The 19,892-nt window shown below is 44.7% G+C and overlaps 1 protein-coding gene across 1 annotated transcript in view; it reads right to left on the minus strand.

Annotated features, from left to right (window-relative positions):
* Positions 1 to 19,892, minus strand: part of LOC124788576 (agrin-like) — a 293,248-nt gene that overhangs the window by 201,209 nt on the left and 72,147 nt on the right. The window contains exon 4 of the mRNA XM_047255847.1: positions 13,408 to 13,620. Within this exon, the coding sequence (XP_047111803.1) occupies positions 13,408 to 13,620 (213 nt within the window). The remainder of the gene's footprint in view (positions 1 to 13,407; positions 13,621 to 19,892) is intronic.

Raw genomic sequence — 19,892 nt, forward strand, 5'->3', positions numbered from 1 at the left:
AAAAACAGACGTAGCTGGTGGAATACTTAACTTTAATCCATAAATGGTGAACGTTGCTCTTGACGGTACAATATTCTCAGTATCAATAGTAACTGGTAATGGCGCCTTGCTAGGTCGTAGCAAATGACGTAGCTGAAGGCTATGCTAACTATCGTCTCGGCAAATGAGAGCGTATTTTGTCAGTGAACCATCGCTAGCAAAGTCGGCTGTACAACTGGGGCGAGTGCTAGGAAGTCTCTCTAGACCTGCCGTGTGGCGGCGCTCGGTCTGCAATCACTGATAGTGGCGACACGCGGGTCCGACGTATACTAACGGACCGCGGCCGATTTAAAGACTACCACCAAGCAAGTGTGGTGTCTGGCAGTGACACCACAGTTTCAAACCAGCACATACTCTGCTGCAAAGTGAAAATTCATTCTGCATAGATAGTATTGTAGTGCCTATATTCCCCACCCCACCCTTTCCGAAGTACGAGTTAACTAGTGATGAGAAGTGGAGGTTGTATTAGAATACTCCTCAATAGCAACAGGAATGAAATCAGAATGAGGAAACATCAAATACAGCTTAAATTGATCCATAAATAAATTTTCTAATAAATATACTGAACAAGCATTTGGATAACTATCACATGCAAAATAAGGCCACATTGATATTTCAAACAGAAGTAAGGCACTGGACAGTTTTCCACAGCAGCCCTGAAGATGTTCAACCACCTACCACTGAATATTTCAACATTGTCACTGAGGATATTCAGAACTAGACTGACACATCTAGTCAAACAACAGCCCTATATCCTGTAAATGAATTTTTCTCTACAAGTGGAATTGTAGACTGGTCAACATGATACCATCATATGTGAAGCCATAAACTCGAAACATTAAGCACCTGTAAAGTGTTGTTTATAACCACTGTTTATAACATCAGCATTGTGTAATGCTTAGTGTCTGTCATCTTAGTTTTAGCAGTGATTTTAATATATAATCACTAACATGTGATGAAATCTGTCTGCTCATGGCCACTGAATGATGTTGAGTTAGTAATAGTAATAGTGCATAGGCACATAAATTTACATTGTGTTTCAGCTGTCGAACTTGCATTGTTTACCAGGGTAACCACATACACTAATGAGCCAGGTTATGACCACCTGTTTAATAGCTTGTTTGTCCATCCTCGGAATGAAATACATCACTGTTCTGCAATCAGGGTTCTGACAGTTTGTTGATAGGTTTGTGGAGGCATGGTTACAGATAGCGATCCAGATGGGTTCTATAGGATTTACATCAGGCAAATTTGGTCACCAAAACAACACCACAATTTCACTATAATGTTCCTCAAACCACTGTAGCATTGTTCTGGCTCTGAGACATGGACAATTCTATTGCTGAAAGATGACATCACTGTCGGGGAATACATCAAACATAAAGGGATGCAGGTGGTGTCTTTGATTACTACCACAGGTCCCATGCGAGCACAATACTGTTTCCACTAGCCAGTGTCCATGGCTCACTACACGTTTTGAGCTGCCAATTAGCTCAATGAGGGCATTTTTGGAGACGATCATTGACATAGTGTAGCAAAATGTTATTCATCCAAAGAGGCAACATGTTTTCATAGATCAATGGTCGAATCCCAATGGTCTCATGACCCTGCAATTGTAATTGATGATGTTGTTGGGTCAACATGTGAACATGTAGAGTTGGTCTGTTGCAGAGCTCCATGTTAACAATGTACAATGGATGGATTGTGCTCCGAAACACTTGTGCATGCACCAGCATTGTGCTCTTTGGGCAGAGATGCCACAAATCATCATCTATTCTATTTTACAGAGCAGACAAGCCTCTGAACTCCACGCTCTGTGAAGAGTCGTGGATGTCACATTCAACCTTCTAGCAACTAGTGGTAGTTCACTGCCCTTCTACCTCTTTCCAAAGATGCTCATGACAGTAGCATGTGAACATTTGACCAACTTCACCATTTTTGAGATATCTGTTCATAGGCTCTGCATAGTAATAATCTGCCCTTTGTCAGACTCACTTATCTCAATGGATTTCCCCATTTGCAGACCATATCTTCACTAGGTGATCCCTGTCCACTTCTGCTTCGCTTACATACTTTGAATCCTGCGTCAGGCGCCTGCAATGCCACCAGGCGGCATCCAGTGTTGCAGTGGGCAGTGGTCATAATGATTTGGCTTATCAGTGTACTGATCACTTTACACAAAAAGCCACAATACACTCCAACTGAAGAGATAGGCAAAAGAAAGTGCTAATCTACAAGAATGTATAGGCTATTGAGATACTGCATGTTTATGTTTGGTTAAATTCAAAGCAAGAAAATATATACAATTAAGACACAAAAATGTATATAGTAGATAGTGCTTTTTAGCAAGTTGTAGGGAACTACTACTTAGCAGCACATGGTACATTCTAAAACACAATGGATAAAATGATCAGCCTAATCGTTATTAAACTGAGGGTTAATGGTTTCTTCCACCAACACCCTGAACTAAAATGATTATTTACATGATGTTGGGTGGGTGGGATGATCTCTAAAGACATAAGGGGTAGTCAGTAAGAGTTAATAAGAGATGTGATCAGAGAAGGACAACATGGGAAAGGGTAGGAATACATGAACAGTTGTAATAAAATTTTTTTAAAAAAAGTTGCTGAATAAAAATAAAAATTGTTCCAAATATTGAATTTGGAGAGATATAAAGTGCAGGAAATAATGAGGAAATAACAATGGACCCTTACTGAAACCTGGAGATTGAAATAATTTTAAATTTTTGAGCCTACCAACTTTCCTCCATTGTTCCCATTCTGGTTGGTGGCTGAAGGGGGTTGATGTACCACTGTCACAAATATTCTGTGTATTATTTTTTTATCTCATAAATAATGCTAGTATTCTCTTTTTTGTTTAGAATATGTCACCACATACTGAGAAATTATGCTTTTCTGTAAATAGGTTCCCATTATTACAGTATGTACCAAATATAACTATTTCTCCTGGACAATAATTAATGAGCTCAGGCAAATGGTAAACAAATGTAGTACTCAAACTGACTGAATAGTACACCTGGAAGAGCAGCTGTCTCTGTAAAAGCAGATGCCTTGTAATAAAATGTGTTTGACATTTATTTAGACACAAATAATGGAAACTAAGTACCGGTACGTTGAATCATGATTAGACATCAATTTATTCCACCTCTCTGAAGCTCATCTTCATGATGAGATTTATGGGAAGCAATATAAAAAGAATACGATTGTGTGTTCGTAACTAAAAGTTCCCTTAGAATTCGTATATAAATAAATTTATATTCGTATTTAAATAACACGGTGTGGTAAAAAATGCGTCGCTTGAACACCAGTACCTGTAGGCCTTCCAGTATTAAAAAGTTGTATCAGTGGTAGAGAATTAGAGATTTTGATTTATTACCAAATATAGGGACACTAATACGCAAAGCTATGCCGAGGTTTGCTGCCAATGTTGTGAAGCCCCACTCTTCGCTTTTAACTATGCAGCTTGAGCATATTTTAGGATTTTTTAAGCAGTTTTAATAGAATAATACTTTTGAATTCTGCGAATTAAAAAATCATGCTCACAACCAATGAAATGTATCATTGTAATAAGTGAACTGCAAATTGACTACAAATTACGACTGCTCAGGAGCAGTGAGTAGATTGCAGCTTAGGTAGTCTAACCTCCTTAGCTTGTTGCTTCCCGCAGTACTGCCACCGTTTTAGTTCATGGTGAAGAGGATAACCCTCCAGCCAGCACATTGACTACTGCTAACTTTCGGTTGGTACCCTATTCAATCTTTCTGATTCAATTTGGAGAAACTATTCGGTTAAAAAATTGATTTTTCCGTATCTTAAAATCTGAAAATAGCAACATATCGAAATTGTTTTGGGTGTTTAAGAGCATTATAAAGAAACGACTTCTCCCGAACAGACGTTTATCGTTAAACATGACTTTATGTGGCAACAATGTGCTTGGTTCATACTAGAGTTGGGCAACACGATTCTTTTTCCCGATTCGATTCCTACGATTCAATCTCACATTGCGAATCGATTACTACGATTCTTTCACGATTCATTCTAGTCTTCGATGGCACGATTCTTATGGAATGCAAAAAGTTCTACATCTTACTCACATATGGCAGGACATGTCTAAAATTGTCAATGGGGTTAGAATCGAACTGTGTGATGATGAGATATGCCACAAATAGTTTATTTATGAGTAAACAATCAAATGATGTTGCAAGTGTGATTCTCGATTTATACGTGTAATGCCTTAATTGTTGAAAGGTCACGTTTGATTTGATTGCATCTATTGTTTTATTTCAGTATGCCAGAAAAGAGGAGTCGATTTGTGCGGAAGGTGGTGCAAAATTACGTGGTATGCCAATTTGGTTGTGTGGCTTGCACGTATTTAACTACAGACCTCTGTTTTATAGTAACAAAATCTAGCAGTGAGGCAGACGTGGTTTGCCTCATATCATCCTAAGTTTTCCTGTGCTAAATGTCTTTCCAAGTCCACATCACCCTTGTAATTCATAACGCAGCTGACAGCCCTCCCACACAGCAAATTTAGCTTAACTTTCATTTCTTCTAAATACAAAGCATAGGTATTTTGCTTTTAATTTGTCTGAGAACTTGCCGCTGTTGCTGCTATTTACGTAAGAAGACGACATACTTCTAAACAATAGGATTCAATCGTATACCGCGACGTTATTTCACTAACATTTAATATGAATCTGAACACGGTAACATTCGAAAACTAGAATTTTAAAGACGGTATTACACGGCGATCCGTCAAGAAAAGTATTGGTTAGAGAGCTTACATTCGCTCTGTAATATTGGTCTAGTGCGACAGCCATTTAGTGGCGGCACTGGTGGAACTAACAGAATTAGCAGTGAAGTAATGTCGCTGTATACGATTGTATCCTACACTTTAGAAGTATGTCGTCTTCTCACATAAATAGTAGTGGCAGAAGCAAGTTCTCAGACAAATTAAAAGCAAAATACCTATGCTTTGTATTATGACGAAACAAAAAGTTAAGCTACGTTTGCAGTGTGTGAGGGCTGACAGTTGCTTTATTGTGAAATATAAGGTGCTGTGGAATTGGAAAGAGCACAGAAAAACGTAGGATGATATGAATCCGCCCATGTGCACTATATAGGGATAGTAAATGGGAAATGCCTTTACGCTCGTTCCCGTCAGCCACCGCCAAATGTCAGCTTGGTTTTCACGAGTAATATTACGGCCCACGAACTTCCTTTGTTCGTTCCGAGCTTCCTTTGTTCACACGCGTCCTCCACTTGACTACCACCTGGCGGTCGTAATCATTCGGCACGATTCGGCATGATTCGGAAGTTGCCTTCGAAGCATAGCGTACTAAGAATCGATGAATCGTTGGAACTTGGAATCGTCACGACTCGGAAACACGCAATCGTTCTTACGATTCTTTTGAACGACGATTCGTCCGTATCGCGATTCGATTCTTACGACTCTTTATTTAGAGTCGTTCAAATGAACGACTCATTCACGAATCGCCACAACTCTTGTTCATACAGCTACCTTCTACACAGCTCGCTCAAGTTCAACATTAAAGTTCTTGCTGCTACTTTGCTGACGCAAAGTTGTTGTGGGGTCTCAAGAGTCGGCGAGTGGGTGCCGAATCAAAAATGCTGTTTGACAGAAGTCTTCTGATTTCTGCCGATTGAGGACAGGAGAGCGACGAGCCTGTCGGGTACAGCTAAACTGGTGGCTGTCCGACCTTTGCTTAACGTGATTCGGAAAAATGAAGACCTTCAGTTGAGTAACAATAACTTTATTGCGAGCGCGTATCTTGCGACGCCCGGCATGCATGGACAGATCGGAGCTATAAAATTTGCTTCCGGCCTATACAGAGTATCCTTAATCCTCGGAAAACTTCCGTAATTAGGAGAGGAAACAGTACTCGTCCACACAAGTCAGGAGGCAAGGAACTACTACTCACTCAAAAAAACAAGGAATAATAACAATAAACCGAACGTATATAAAAGATAGAAAACACAGCGCCTCTAGAGGCTGGGCGCGGAACTACACCAACGTCGCGTAAAGTAATTGCGACCGCACACCACTGCACTGACACACGCGCACAGCACACACACACACGGGCGAGCTTGAATTAGCGCGCTGCAGCGTCGCTACATCAGCCCCCCGGGCGGAAGCGGAGCGTCGGCGTCGAGATACCGCGCCGGAAAGTGCACCCGACGTCCAGAACGGGTCGTCCTCGTCGGAGGAGGAGGAACAACGTCAGGAGGTGGATGTTGTGCTGCGTTGGGCGGCGGATGTTGAAGAGCCGGCGCCGGAGATGTGGCGTCAGTGTCTGGAACAGCGGTAGGTGAATGCCTGCGACGAGGTGCCGCTAGTGGGGTGTCAGGAAAAACATACGCAGGCTTAACCCGATTCAACGCGACATTCGTAGTTTTGCCGTTCACTAGGATATCCATGGTGTGGGCACCGCGCCGTAGCACTTCATATGGACCAGAATAAGGAGCTTGTAGAGGCGGTTTAACGCCCTCAGTGCGGAGCATGACGTGACGACATTGTTCCAGGTCCTGGTGCACGAAAGTGGGCGGCTTGCCATGACGTGTGGCTTTCGGAGGGCGAATCTTTGATACATGGTCCCTCAATCGTCGCAAGAAATCCGGCTGGCCAGTAGACACTGTCTCTGTGGCATCAGCGTCTACAAAGTCACCAGGAAGGCGCAGTGTTTCTCCATAAACCAGTTCTGCCGCTGACGACCCCAGGTCTGGTTTGAAAGTCGTCCGTAAGCCTAACAAGACCACTGGTAGTGCGGTTGTCCAGGTTTCTTCGTGGCACATCAGCGCGGCCTTCAAACAACGGTGCCAGCGTTCGATCATTCCGTTGCTTGCTGGGTGATAACTTGTGGTCTTATGGTGGGTGTAACCACAAAACTTGGCCAGCTGTGAGAACAGGTCTGATTCAAATTGCCGTCCGCGGTCAGTGGTAATATGTAGTGGGCATCCAAATCTTGCCAACCAAGTCATTGCAAAAGCGGAAGCTAATGTGTCTGCTGTGATATTATCCACCGGCACTGCCTCCGGCCAACGTGTAAAACGGTCGATCATTGTAAACAGATATCTCTGCCCGTTCGAAGGTGGAAGTGGTCCGACTACATCTAAATGAACGTGGGCAAAGCGGGCGGTGGTATCCGGAAAATCGCCGATCGGTGCGTGTACATGGCGGTTAATCTTGCAGCGTTGGCACTGAAGACAAGATTGGACCCACTCGCGGCAGTCTTTTTGCATGCCTGGCCACACGAAACGTTGCGATACTAGGCGGAATGTCGGGCGTACCCCGGGATGGCACAATCCATGTACTATATCAAAGGCTTGTCTTCTAAAAGCCGGTGTCAGAAAGGGACGAGGTCGGCCGCGAGAAACGTCGCAGTATAGCTGTGTATCTTCCCCCGGAACATCAACGAGTTTCAGTTGCAATGCGCTACGGCGCGGTGCCCACACCATGGATATCCTAGTGAACGGCAAAACTACGAATGTCGCGTTGAATCGGGTTAAACCTGCGTATGTTTTTCCTGACACCCCACTAGCGGCACCTCGTCGCAGGCATTCACCTACCGCTGTTCCAGACACTGACGCCACATCTCCGGCGCCGGCTCTTCAACATCCGCCGCCCAACGCAGCACAACATCCATCTCCTGACGTTGTTCCTCCTCCTCCGACGAGGACGACCCGTCGGGGTCACCACTTGTCGGGTACAGCTAAACTGCTGGCTGTCCGACCTTTGCTTAACGTGATTCGGAAAAATGAAGACCTTCAGTTGAGTAACAATAACTTTATTGCGAGCGCGTATCTTGCGACGCCCGGCATGCATGGACAGATCGGAGCTATAAAATTTGCTTCCGGCCTATACAGAGTATCCTTAATCCTCGGAAAACTTCCGTAATTAGGAGAGGAAACAGTACTCGTCCACACAAGTCAGGAGGCAAGGAACTACTACTCACTCAAAAAAACAAGGAATGATAACAATAAACCGAACGTATATAAAAGATAGAAAACACAGCGCCTCTAGAGGCTGGGCGCGGAACTACACCAACGTCGCGTAAAGTAATTGCGACCGCACACCACTGCACTGACACACGCGCACAGCATACACACACACACGGGCGAGCTTGAATTAGCGCGCTGCAGCGTCGCTACAAGCCTATGAGGAAAGCATGAAAAAGCGATGGAGAGGATAATTTACTTTCCCCGGCCAGTACTTCGACTACTACTGACTTTCGGTTGGTACCCTTAATTTATGAATAGTCTTAGTGCTTGTGAACAACTACGTTACCGGTAAAAGGAAAAGGAGCTGTCTTCGCCTAAGCTGAGCCCCCGCGTAATGAAACGTATTATTATCTTATACCATTGGCCAACGGTTGCAGTGCTCAAACGTCTGGTGTCGTAAGACACTAATTTATTCCAGCGCGAATAATCACTGACACACGTTAAAGCGTCGAAGGTATTTCCAAAGTATGCGTTACGATATGCTTGTTGAAAAAAACTTTGAGCATATTTATGAAAAAGCCAGAGATGGCAACGGTTACAGAACGAAGTTGAACCAAATTAAAGATGATAAAAAAATTACCTAACGTCGAATATGGTTGAAAGCAGATTGTCAGAATTAGCCATCTTGTTGTTGATATAATAAGATATGGCTTCTAAACGTTACTTTAACGACGTACTCCATGTGTTTGCTTCACTCAAAGCAAGAAAATTCAACGTAAAATTGTAATAAATAAACCTTTCCTAGTATTATTTCTGAAATCTTACTTCTAGTCCTTTACTTTTATTTCTGATTGGTAATTCACTATTAATAATTTGCGAGTAGCAAATTAACTTGAAATTTTACTGGTGCTGCCAGAAGCGGAGAAAATCGGCACTAGTTGAAAGATGCTCGTCTCCGAGAGCCGCCAATTTAAGCTGTCCCTAGGCGCGAATTATTACTGTACGTAATATTAAGAGAAGCTCAAACGTTCAATAATATTGTCAAACTGTCAATATATTGACAGTCAGAGGGCTCATATTGACACATTGTCAATGCTAGAAATATTGATGAGTATTGATGAACCTCAAAAGTATTATCGGTGTTGAAACTTCCTGGCAGATTAAAACTGTGTGCTGGTCTGAGACTCGAAATAGGGGCCTTTGCCTTTCGCAGGCAAGTGCTCTACCTATCTAAGCAGCCCAAGCACGACTCACGACCCGTCCTCACAGCTTTAATTCTGCCAGTACCTCGTCTCCTCCTCGAGTCTCGGTCAGGTACAGTTTTAATCTGCCAGGAAGTTTCGTATCAGTGCACACTCCGTTGCGAAGTGAAAATTTCATACTGGATAATCTGTACTGTCAATACATACTGCACATGTGATGTCAAATGTAGAGGATTTGACAATATTCTCCATTCAGAAGTAGACAGAGCTGCAGGAACCAGCCACACGTTAGCGTGAATGGCCAGTGACTACGTTCTTGTATCCAAACTTTTCAAAATATGTCCAGTGCGTCATTATCCAGTTATGAAGTTAGACTATAAGATACGGAAAAATCAGTTTTTTTTCCGACCTCGAGCGAGGTGGAGCAATGGTTAGCACACTGGAGTCGCACTCGGGAGGATGACGGTTCAAATCAACGTCTGGCCATCTTAAATGTCGGGATGGTTCCTTTGAAAGGACACGACTGACTTCCTTCCTCATCCTTCCGTAATCTGAAGTAACCAATGACCTTGCTGTTTGGTCCCTCCCCCCAAATGAAGCAAGCAACCTAACCGATTAGTTTCCCCAAAAGTGAGTCAAATGGTTCAAATGGCTCTGAGCACTATGGGACTTAACATCTGAGGCCATCGGTCCCCTAGAACTCCCAGAACTACTTAAACCTAACTAACCTAAGGACATCACACACATCCATGCCCGAGGCAGGATTAGAACCTGCGACCGTAGCAGTCCCGCGGTTCCGGACTGAAGCGCCTAGAACCACTCGGTCACAAGGGCCGGCAAAGTGAGTCAGAAAGACTACATAGAGTACGAACCGAAAACACTAACCTGCTGGTCATTAATTAGCCCAGTCAACGAAGACTAAAAATGGTTCGAGTAGGGGAAAGGTTCACGTAGTAGCGAATTTTTGTATATTGATTGGAGGGACTGCTATGAACAACATACTAAAAATCGTGATGAGTGGGGTGTGAGTGTGGCGGAGAACACGTGTGTATCCCAAAAGAGTCTCTTTTAATTTTTTACACACAAAGGAAAAGTTTTACTGAGAAACTAAGTACAAACATAGATGTAGCTTTGTTTCACCTGTATCAAATATTCTTTTAAGCACTTCGGGATGACTTGAAATTTCATTCATCGTGTATCGTACGAAGGAAGTTGCGAGGAGCAAACAATACATCACGTTGCGCCAAGCGATGCGACAGAGATACGCGGCAGTGTCATAATTGCTACCGTCCCAATGTGAACCAGTTCAGAACCTTCAACTATGTTTCTTTACGTTCGGTCGATGCGGATTGCTTCTGCGCTGTATTGAGTCGCATAGTATTTTAAATCGCATATCGTATCACCTCAGTGATCAAAGAAACATTAGGTGTGATGACCAAAACAACAACAGACTTTCCTTATACACAACTGTAACATGTGCATAAGGTCCGAAATGACAGCTACACTAACCCGCTAAGTCGTTAATTAGCCCACTCAACGAAGATTCAAAAAATGGCTCAAGTGGCTCCGAGCACTATGGGACTCGACATCTGAGGTCATCAGTCCCCTAGAACTTAGAACTACTTAAACCTAACTAACCTAAGGACAGCACACACATCCATGCCCGAGGCAGGATTCGAACCTGAGACCGTAGCGGTCGCGCGGTTCCAGACTGAAGCACCTAGCACCGCTTGGCCACACCGGCCGGCTCAACAAAGACTAAAAAGGGTTGGATCAGGGGAAAAATTCGCGTAGTAGCAAATTTTTGTTCAGTGGCAGGAGGGATTGCCGTAAACAGCAAACTAGAAATCATGAGCAGTGGGGTGTGAGTGTAGTTGGTGGGTGAGGGGATGGGGAGGGCAGCGTTTAAAGATGACTTCGTTACGTTTTTCTTGAATAACTCGGAAATCGCGGCTCCTAGCGAAAATGTTTACCAGTATATAATTAAACTACATTAAATTTCCTACAAAAATGTTCCTGTTCATTCTGTGTCTACGGCTAATTCTGTCTGCGTTGCATGGAATGGAAAAATTGCAGTTTATTAAAACTAGTGTTTTGCCGTAATAAAATTAATGATTTATCGGAAGTGAAGTAGAGCCGTTTTAAAGAATAAATTGCGTTAGGGAAATGTAACAGGGTGAAGACGGGGTGCAGAGCAGAAGCGTAAAGCCACGCTGTTCTAACGCATACATCTGTCATATGTCCCATATTGATTTCTGCCGGTATTTCAAGCAGTGTTAGTTGTATGTTAGCACTGACAATTCTACGCTATCGTTGCTACTCTCTTTCGTCAAGTGAAGGCCGTCGGCCTTTGCGTTGTCCGTGTTGAGAGGTGATGCCTGAAATTTGGTATTCTCGGCACACTCTTGACACTGTGGGTTTCGGGACTTTTCAATTCCCTAGCTATTTCCGAAATGGAATGTCCCACGCGTCTAGCTCCAACTACCATTCCACGTTCAAAATATGTTAATTTCCGTAGTGCGGCAATAGCCACGTCGTAAGCCTTTTCACATGAATCACCTGAGCACAAAATACAGCTCCGTTTGTGTTTGTGTGTGTGTGTGTGTGTGTGTGTGTGTGTGTGTGTGAAGTGAGCCAGAGTGCTACCTGACATTAAGCTGGGCTTCTGGGTATAGGGATTTATTCAAGCTTTATTCTGACATAAACAGGGGGGAGGACTCACAGCCCATGGCCCAACTAAAGCAGTTGGTTTTCGTTGGATCCAGTTATTGAGGTGTGGGGGGCTCGATGATTGCACGAGGGACCTGCACTTGGTGCCACCGTTGTGAAGCTATAGAGCAGCCAGTATATTCCAGGAGTCGCGCAGTGGGCCTGAGTTCATCGATCCATGGAGGAGTTTCTGCATTGCATATGTGATGTGATCAGAGATGTGTGAGATGCCCAGTTCGTCGTGAAGGTCAGCAATACGGGCCCAGCTTGGAGCTCCGAAGATGAGCGGAGGTATCTGTTTTGAAAGACTTGTAGCAGTCGAAGACTGGACAGGCTGGTGGTTCCCCACGTGGAGTAGCCATAAAGAAGCGTAGGTAAAACTGTCGCTCGATATATCTGAAGCTTTATTGGAACATTCATCTGGCCACTGCTTAACAGTGGATACAATTGGTGTAGGAGGTACAGTAGTTGAATCCTCTTGTTGTGGATATGACGTTTGAAAAGGAGTTTGCTATCCAGGGTCAGCCCTAGGTATTTTACTTGGTTTATCCATGCAAGTTCTTGATGATGAAGAGTAAGGCTGTCTCGTAGATCAGGTCATTTGCAAGTGAAGAGTATGGCCTTAGTTTTGTTAGGGTTGAGACGAGTGTGATTATTTGATGCCCACTGTTCTGTCAGCGTGAACTGGCGTTGCGGTCTCCCTACTGCTGCAGTAATCTGCCAGCTACTGGTGAGTAAGGCTGTGTCGTCCACAAACTGAACTAGGACGACGTGGTGCAGGATGGTAAGTCGTTAACATAAACGATGAAAAGAGTTGGGGATAGGTCCGAGCCCTGTGGGATACCTTCCTATAAACGTCTAACGTGGGAGCGTTGTCCATCGATGTGAAGCATTATCTTCCAATGTTGAGGAAATTGCTAATTATATGTAGGCAATAGTCATGCAAGGTTTGCAGGTTTTTCAGTTTGATCGAGGGCACTGCCATTTACTTTGCCATACACGAAGTGCATGGCAGTGTACTCTCCATTGGTGTAGCCTCTGTCCATGGCGCCTTCACGTTCATAACTGATTGTGAGGCCGGTACGGCACAGTGCACAGAGGGGGAAAGGGAAGTAGACGCGCATGCATCAACAAACAGATAGTCGATCCTAAACCTTGAGATACCTACGTAAATACCACGGTATCCAGTGGCGTTTACAGTTGGTTCCCAAGTCGAATTATTTCGATACGTCGGCAACAGTTTATTTGTGGACCCGTGTTTATGGGAGCTTTTTAGCTATTTTTGGCCTGTACTTTCCACCACTTCTGAAACACCCTGTATGCACGCCCACAGCAGCGAAAAGGCCTACTGAGTATGTTTTTTTTTGTGCGTATGCAGTTACTTGAGAATGGTAACACAGCTGAATTGTCGTAGTGCACAAAACGAAATCAGCCGACGCAGGAAAGTTATTTGTTTGGAGGAGAGGAGAGGCACTGACCGCAGAGCCCCTGGTAGAGCGCGACGATGCGGCGTCCGCGCCGGCAGGCCTCGGCGCGCAGCTTGCAGCCGTTGCCGTACGAGATGCCGTCGCTGGCGCAGACGGGCGCCCACTCCTCGGAGCAGCTGGGGCAGCGGCACTCGGCGCGGCCCGCCCGCTCCTCGCACTCGGCGCCGTGCTCGCAGCGCCGCACGCTGCACGGGCCGCCGCCACCTGCGCAAGCGCGAAACACCTCTCTCAGCCTGCACAGTACATCCACAATCTAACATGACACTCGTGAAGCTCACTGCTGTGAAAGATGTTTACCGTTTGACAGCTGGAGAGACACTAGCGCTCCAAGCGGCAAGAAAGGAAAACTTCAAATGCGTCGTAAAGCCGTTGGCACACGGACCGTGATGTCGAACGTTAACGTTGAGCGCGTCAAGTTCAACATGCTGCTGAACGCCCTGGAACGATATGACTTGTGCATACGGTACGTATGACCAACGTGGTATACGCGATCGCAACGCAGTCCAGCGGCAGTTGAGGGATGTTTCTAGTTCGTAAATGACACTATTTACTCAACGGGCGCGCTAAAATTCCCACGTTACCTCTATTAAAATGTACATTTCCTCCATCGTCCACGAAAAGGAAAGTACCATGTCCAATCAATAAGGACACAGACTTATAAAAGTTCCATTACAAACAGTGCGGTACAAATTTGGAATACTTCTCTGCATAAGATAAACATTATTTCATCATTCCCACATATTAGTAAAACCCCAAGGTCAGTCTTACTTGATCACTGTTCCTAAGTAGCAGAATCTTTGCAACATGTGAATTGCGAAGCGTAAAAGAAAAAGGAGCAAAATATCTTTATACAAGCAGTGCAAGCTGTCCTGTAGATGAAGCCAATCGAACAAAGTCATCCCTCAAAAAAAGTGAATTTATATTTGATGTGTCGACAGAAGTGCCGACACAGTGTGGTTTGAAGGGACCGCAATGCACGCTATAAGCTCACGAAGGATGGCGTGAGGTCTGAAACAGGATACGTAATGAATGCTATAAAGAAAAGTACGTAGCTTCTGGAATACTTAACTTTAATCCATCCTTGTTGTACATCTGCAGATTGTGGCGATGCAAGTGAGACTCTTTAGATACAAGCTATGCAAGGCTAATGGCGCCTTGCTAGGTCGTAGCGATGGACTTAGCTGAAAGCTATTCTAACTATCTGCTCTGCAAATGAGCGAGGCTTCGTCAGTGTGCATCGCTAGCTACGTCGTCCGTACAACTGGGGCGAGTGCTAGTACGTCTCTCTAGACCTGCCGTGTGGTGGTGCTCGGTCTGCTATCACTGAAAGTGGCGACACGCTGGTCCGACATGTACTAATGGACCGCGGCCGATTTAAAGCTACCACCTAGCAAGTGTGGTGTCTGGCGGTGACACCACAATATTTACATAACGTCAACTATTATTGTATATACTTATATTAAACTAATAATAAAGTACCAGAACCTAATAAAAACGCGAATGCTAAGAAAAAAATTTGGGAGTGTCAATAAGCGAACCACCGCCCCAATATACAATTTTCTACAAAACTGAGATACTACTCTTTGCGCTAAACCAACACCACAGCTCTTGTTCATAATCATAGCTTTTTAAGACTTTCTGGAAGCCTTATTCATAGATATGTTACGAACTGAAATTTAATTACGACAAATTGTACCAAGAACAATGCGTTTTGGGTGGATCTTATGTCGCTGACTTCAAATAGCCTACTCTCATAATATGCAAGTTACAATAATTCTTTTGCCACAAATATGATGTTTCTCATTATTTTATTGGAACGAATCACACAGTTAACAATGGGTTTTCCAGTGATTCTCAATTAGATGGTGCTCAGAAACGGCATATATACATATAGACTTGAAATGAATGCCAATATGGCGCCTCACTACTCTGTTCTGAAGGGACGGCGTGCGTGTGACGTAGGTGGCGTTGTGCCATCTCATTGGTCAACGCTCAGACGCACGCTCAGAATATCTGACATGCCAGATATTGCTCTGCACGTTCGGAAAGACTCCCGAACGTGCTGTTCCACGTTATGACGTCAGAAACACGGCACGCTCAACGCTCAACGTTCGGATGCACGGTCCGTGTGCCGACGGCTTAAGCATAATGTTTGTTTTGCATCCCTTTCCTACGTGATTTACGAAATATTTAAATTATTTTTTTGCCTCCAAGGGTTTTTTTAATATCATAAGACATAGATGTTTCTAAAAATGATTCTAACATACGCGCAGATAGGGATAAATATCATGAATCGAGTGGCAAGTTACAACATATTCGTGAAGAGACACTTGTGACGTTGGATAGAACTGCAGCTTACCGCGTTGATATCAACGGAATATAAACATATAGATTCACGCACAAGGAGCATACACACGTACCTCTACATGAAAAAGGGATCGACGCCCCATTTGTCGTTCCATAGGCCTACTGTGTTTTAGTCATTGTCGCCTGTTTCCACAAGTATCACCTTAATCTTTATATTATTCTAAGTGGGTCAAGAAACTGCCAAATAGTGGGAGAAACATACTGTGCGTTTAAACCCCACTTCACCACAGCCAATAACGCTGTCAGATGTGCTGTCGTATGTTAAGTTTGCCATTAGAGACTTTTCATCCAATGACATATGCACTAGTTTATCAGTATCGGAGAAATGCTCTACTTTTAGCTTTAAAAGGCGGAACATATTGTCACTTATCCATCATTTTATGTGTATGCTTTCCACGTACCTCTATAATGTACACACGGATGGAAACATAAAACATTCTGATGAAACCTGTATGCCTGAGTGCTGTAATGTAATAAATTTAGAGCAAACAGCTTATTTTCGTCTTTCCATCTTGCAGATGGCATGCTAATTTGCCGCGCGCATTGGCTGCGCGGTTTATGCGCCTTGTCACGGACTGCGCGGCCCCTCCCGCCGGAGGTTCGAGTCCTCCCATGGGCCTGGGTGTGTTTGTTGTTCTTAGCATAAGTTAGTTTGAGTAGTGTGCAAGTCTAGGGACCGACGACCTTGGCTGTTTGGTCCCTTAGGAATTCACATATATTTGAACTTTTTTTTTTTGCTAATCTGTCTCAACAAGTCAAGGGCATCTTTTATTAAATATCTAGATCCTGTAGTCTTCAAAATTTTGTTTGTCCTTCTTCGCTTGATCCTTCTTGTGGTGTCACCGCCAGACACCACACTTGCTAGGTGGTAGCCTTTAAATCGGCCGCGGTCCATTAGTATACGCCGGACCCGCGTGTCGCCACTGTCAGCGATAGCAGACCGAGCGCCATCACACGGCAGGTCTAGAGAGACTTACTAGCACTCGCCCCAGTTGTACAGCCGACTTTGCTAGGAAAGGTTCACTGACAACTACTCTCTCATTTGCCGAGACGATAGTTAGTGTAGCCTTCAGCTACATTTGCTACAACCTACCAAGGCGCCGTATTCAATTGATAATTAATATTATGAAGCATGTACCGTAACGAGAGATGTTCTACAATTGTGGATTAAAGTTAAGTATTACATCATCTACGTACTTTATTAGCAATTCTCAAGATATTGTCCTGTTCCAGACCTCATGCCAGTCAGCGTGTAATTAAACGCGTGCATTTCGGCCTCCTCTAGAAACACAGTGTTGGCTCTTCTGCCACCACTACAAAATGGCGACGAGTCTCAAAAGGGTCTTCTTTTTTCTACTTGCTTAATTTACTTGTGTCATGGCTTCGCCACAAACGCCAGATGTACTGTCCGAATTTTATCGCTTGCAGAATCAGCAGACGCAGGCCTTATTGGATGCCCTTGGACAGCTCGTCTAGGGTCAACGTGCAACGCAAACCGATGCGGCAGCCGCCGCTCCACCGCTACCGCAGCCACAACACGCAGTTGCACCACCTTTTCGTCCGTTTGATGCGGCACTGGAAAGCTGGACGGAGTGGTCACGCCAATTTGGATTCCATCTCGCCGCCTACAGAATTCAAGGTAATGAGCGGCAGCCTCACTTATTATCATGTGTCGGCGTCCAGACTTACCGTGTGATAGTGAAATTGTTTCTCCGATGCGACATAGCAACTCTGTCCAACGAAGAAATTTTGTCTGCATTAGATGCATATTTCAAGGAATCAGTTAATGTAGTTGCAAAAAGGTATACGTTCTTTCGTACAAAACGTACGGCCGGTCAGACTAATCGGGAGTGGGTTGCAACTTTGCAAGGCCTTACAAGGGATTGTGCTTTTGAGTGTGAATGTGGACTCCCTTATTCAGATACTATGGTGCGTGATGCAATTGCACATAACGTTTCTGATGTTCGTATAAGGGAACAGATTTTGAAACTAGTCAATCCCTCCCTTCAACAAGTGATAGACATATTGGATAGGCAAGACACACTTGGCTTTGCTCAGGAATCATTTACAACTTCGCCAGCCGTGTGTCACATTAACCGGCCCGCCGGGCGAGCTGCACGGAACTGTAAACAGCCCTCGCGCCCGTCCGCGCAGCTGCCGCCACGATCTCAACCATGTGTCCCGCGGCAGCAAGCAAATGCAGTGCTAAAATCATGCCCGCGGTGTGCAACCAGACATTCGCGTGAGAATTGCCCGTCACGCCGAGCTATTTGCTTTTTCTGTAATAAAAAAGGACATGTTCAAAGTGTTTGCCAGAAAAAGCTCCGATCGGACACTCACAAACATTCCAGGCCCTTTGCTTCGTGCCGGAATCGAACCAAGAATACTCAGGCTCGTGAACCTTCGCCCATGGACGTTGATGTAGTTAATTCCACTCCGCCCAGTGCCACTCTCTCTAAAAGTGACTGTGTGCATCCACTCCGCCCAGTGCCACTCTCTCTAAAAGTGACTGTGTGCATCCCACAAAAAGTGTGCGTCGACGTCGCCGGAAATCACGTCAATGAGCAAGTGATTCTGTACCAGTGTCTGTTCAAATTGCACAAGACAGTCGCTCTTGTCGTCAGCAGGACAATAAACTTTTTGTTGACTTGGACATTAATGGCAACGTGGTCCCATTCCAGCTCGATACCGGAGCTGCAGTTTCATTGCTCAATAAAGACACATACAAACAACTGGGCACACCTCCGTTGCGTGCCACAAATGTTAAGTTAAATAGTTATTCCGGTCAGAATATCCCTGTGTTAGGACAGTGCAGCCTCTTGCAACATACAAGGGACAAGCAAAACTTGTGTCTTTTTACGTCCTTCGTTCTTCTTCTGCAGTGAACTTGTTTGGTTTAGATTTATTTAAGTTGTTTAACTTGTCTATAGTCAATCAGGTCCTATCAGTGAACCAGACTGTGCCTTGAGCCAGTGTTTCTAGTCTATTGGAAGAATTTGCAGACATTTTTGCACCGGGCCTCGGTTGCGCTACGAACTATAAAGCACATTTGGAACTGAAAGTCAACGCGCAACCGAAATTTTTCAGAGCACGCAATGTTCCCCACGCATTGTGTGATGAGGTCGCAAGAACATTAATCACAAGGTGTGATTGAACGTGTGCAGGCTTCTCTCTGGGCCTCACCCTTAGTAATTTTGCCAAAACCTTCCGGAAAATTGCGACTTTGTGTGGACTTCAAGGCAACAGTGAATCCACAATTAGTGATTGCAACTTATCCTTTACCCCGCCCGGAAGATCTTTTTGACAAACTGTGCCCGGGTAAATATTTTTCGAAGTTGGAAATGGAAATGTCGTGTGGCTAGGGCCTCCCGTCGGGTAGACCGTTCGCCTGGTGCAGGTCTTTCGATTTGACGCCACTTCGGCGACCTGCGCGTCGATGGGGATGAAATGATGATGATTAGGACAACACAACACCCAGTCCCTGAGCGGAGAAAATTTCCGACCCAGCCGGGAATCGAACCCGGGCCCTTAGGATTGACAGTCTGTCACGCTGACCACTCAGCTACCAGGGCGGACTTTTCGAAGTTGGACCTAGCAGATGCGTACTTGCAAATACCAGTGGACGACGAATCCCAGCGCGTCTTGGTGGTTAACACGCATCTTGGTTTGTACCGATTCAAAAGACTGCCATTCGGGTGTGCATCCGCCCCTGCATTGTTTCAGCAATATCTGCAAACTGTCTGTGCCTCGGTCCCTACTGCAGCAAACTATCTGGACGATATTGTGATCTCCGGAATGACGGAAGAAGAGCATTTAGCCAACCCCCGAACATTATTTCAGGTCTGGCGACAAAATGGTCTTTGCTTGCGGAAGGACAAATGTGTGTTTTTTGCTCGTGACTTACCATATTTGGGACATGTAATCAATGCCCAAGGCATACATCCCAGTCCCGAGCACCTCCGTGCCATACAAGACTTGCCTTCGCCGCAGAATTTGAAGCAGCTACAGAGTGTGCTGGGTAAAATAAATTACTACCATCGCTATGTGCGCAATGCCTCTTCCATTTCAGCTCCGCTTCATCGCTTACGCCGTAAAGGTGTTCCGTTCGT

Source organism: Schistocerca piceifrons, chromosome 3 (genome assembly GCF_021461385.2).
Source record: "Schistocerca piceifrons isolate TAMUIC-IGC-003096 chromosome 3, iqSchPice1.1, whole genome shotgun sequence".
NCBI classification, from domain to species: domain Eukaryota; kingdom Metazoa; phylum Arthropoda; class Insecta; order Orthoptera; family Acrididae; genus Schistocerca; species Schistocerca piceifrons.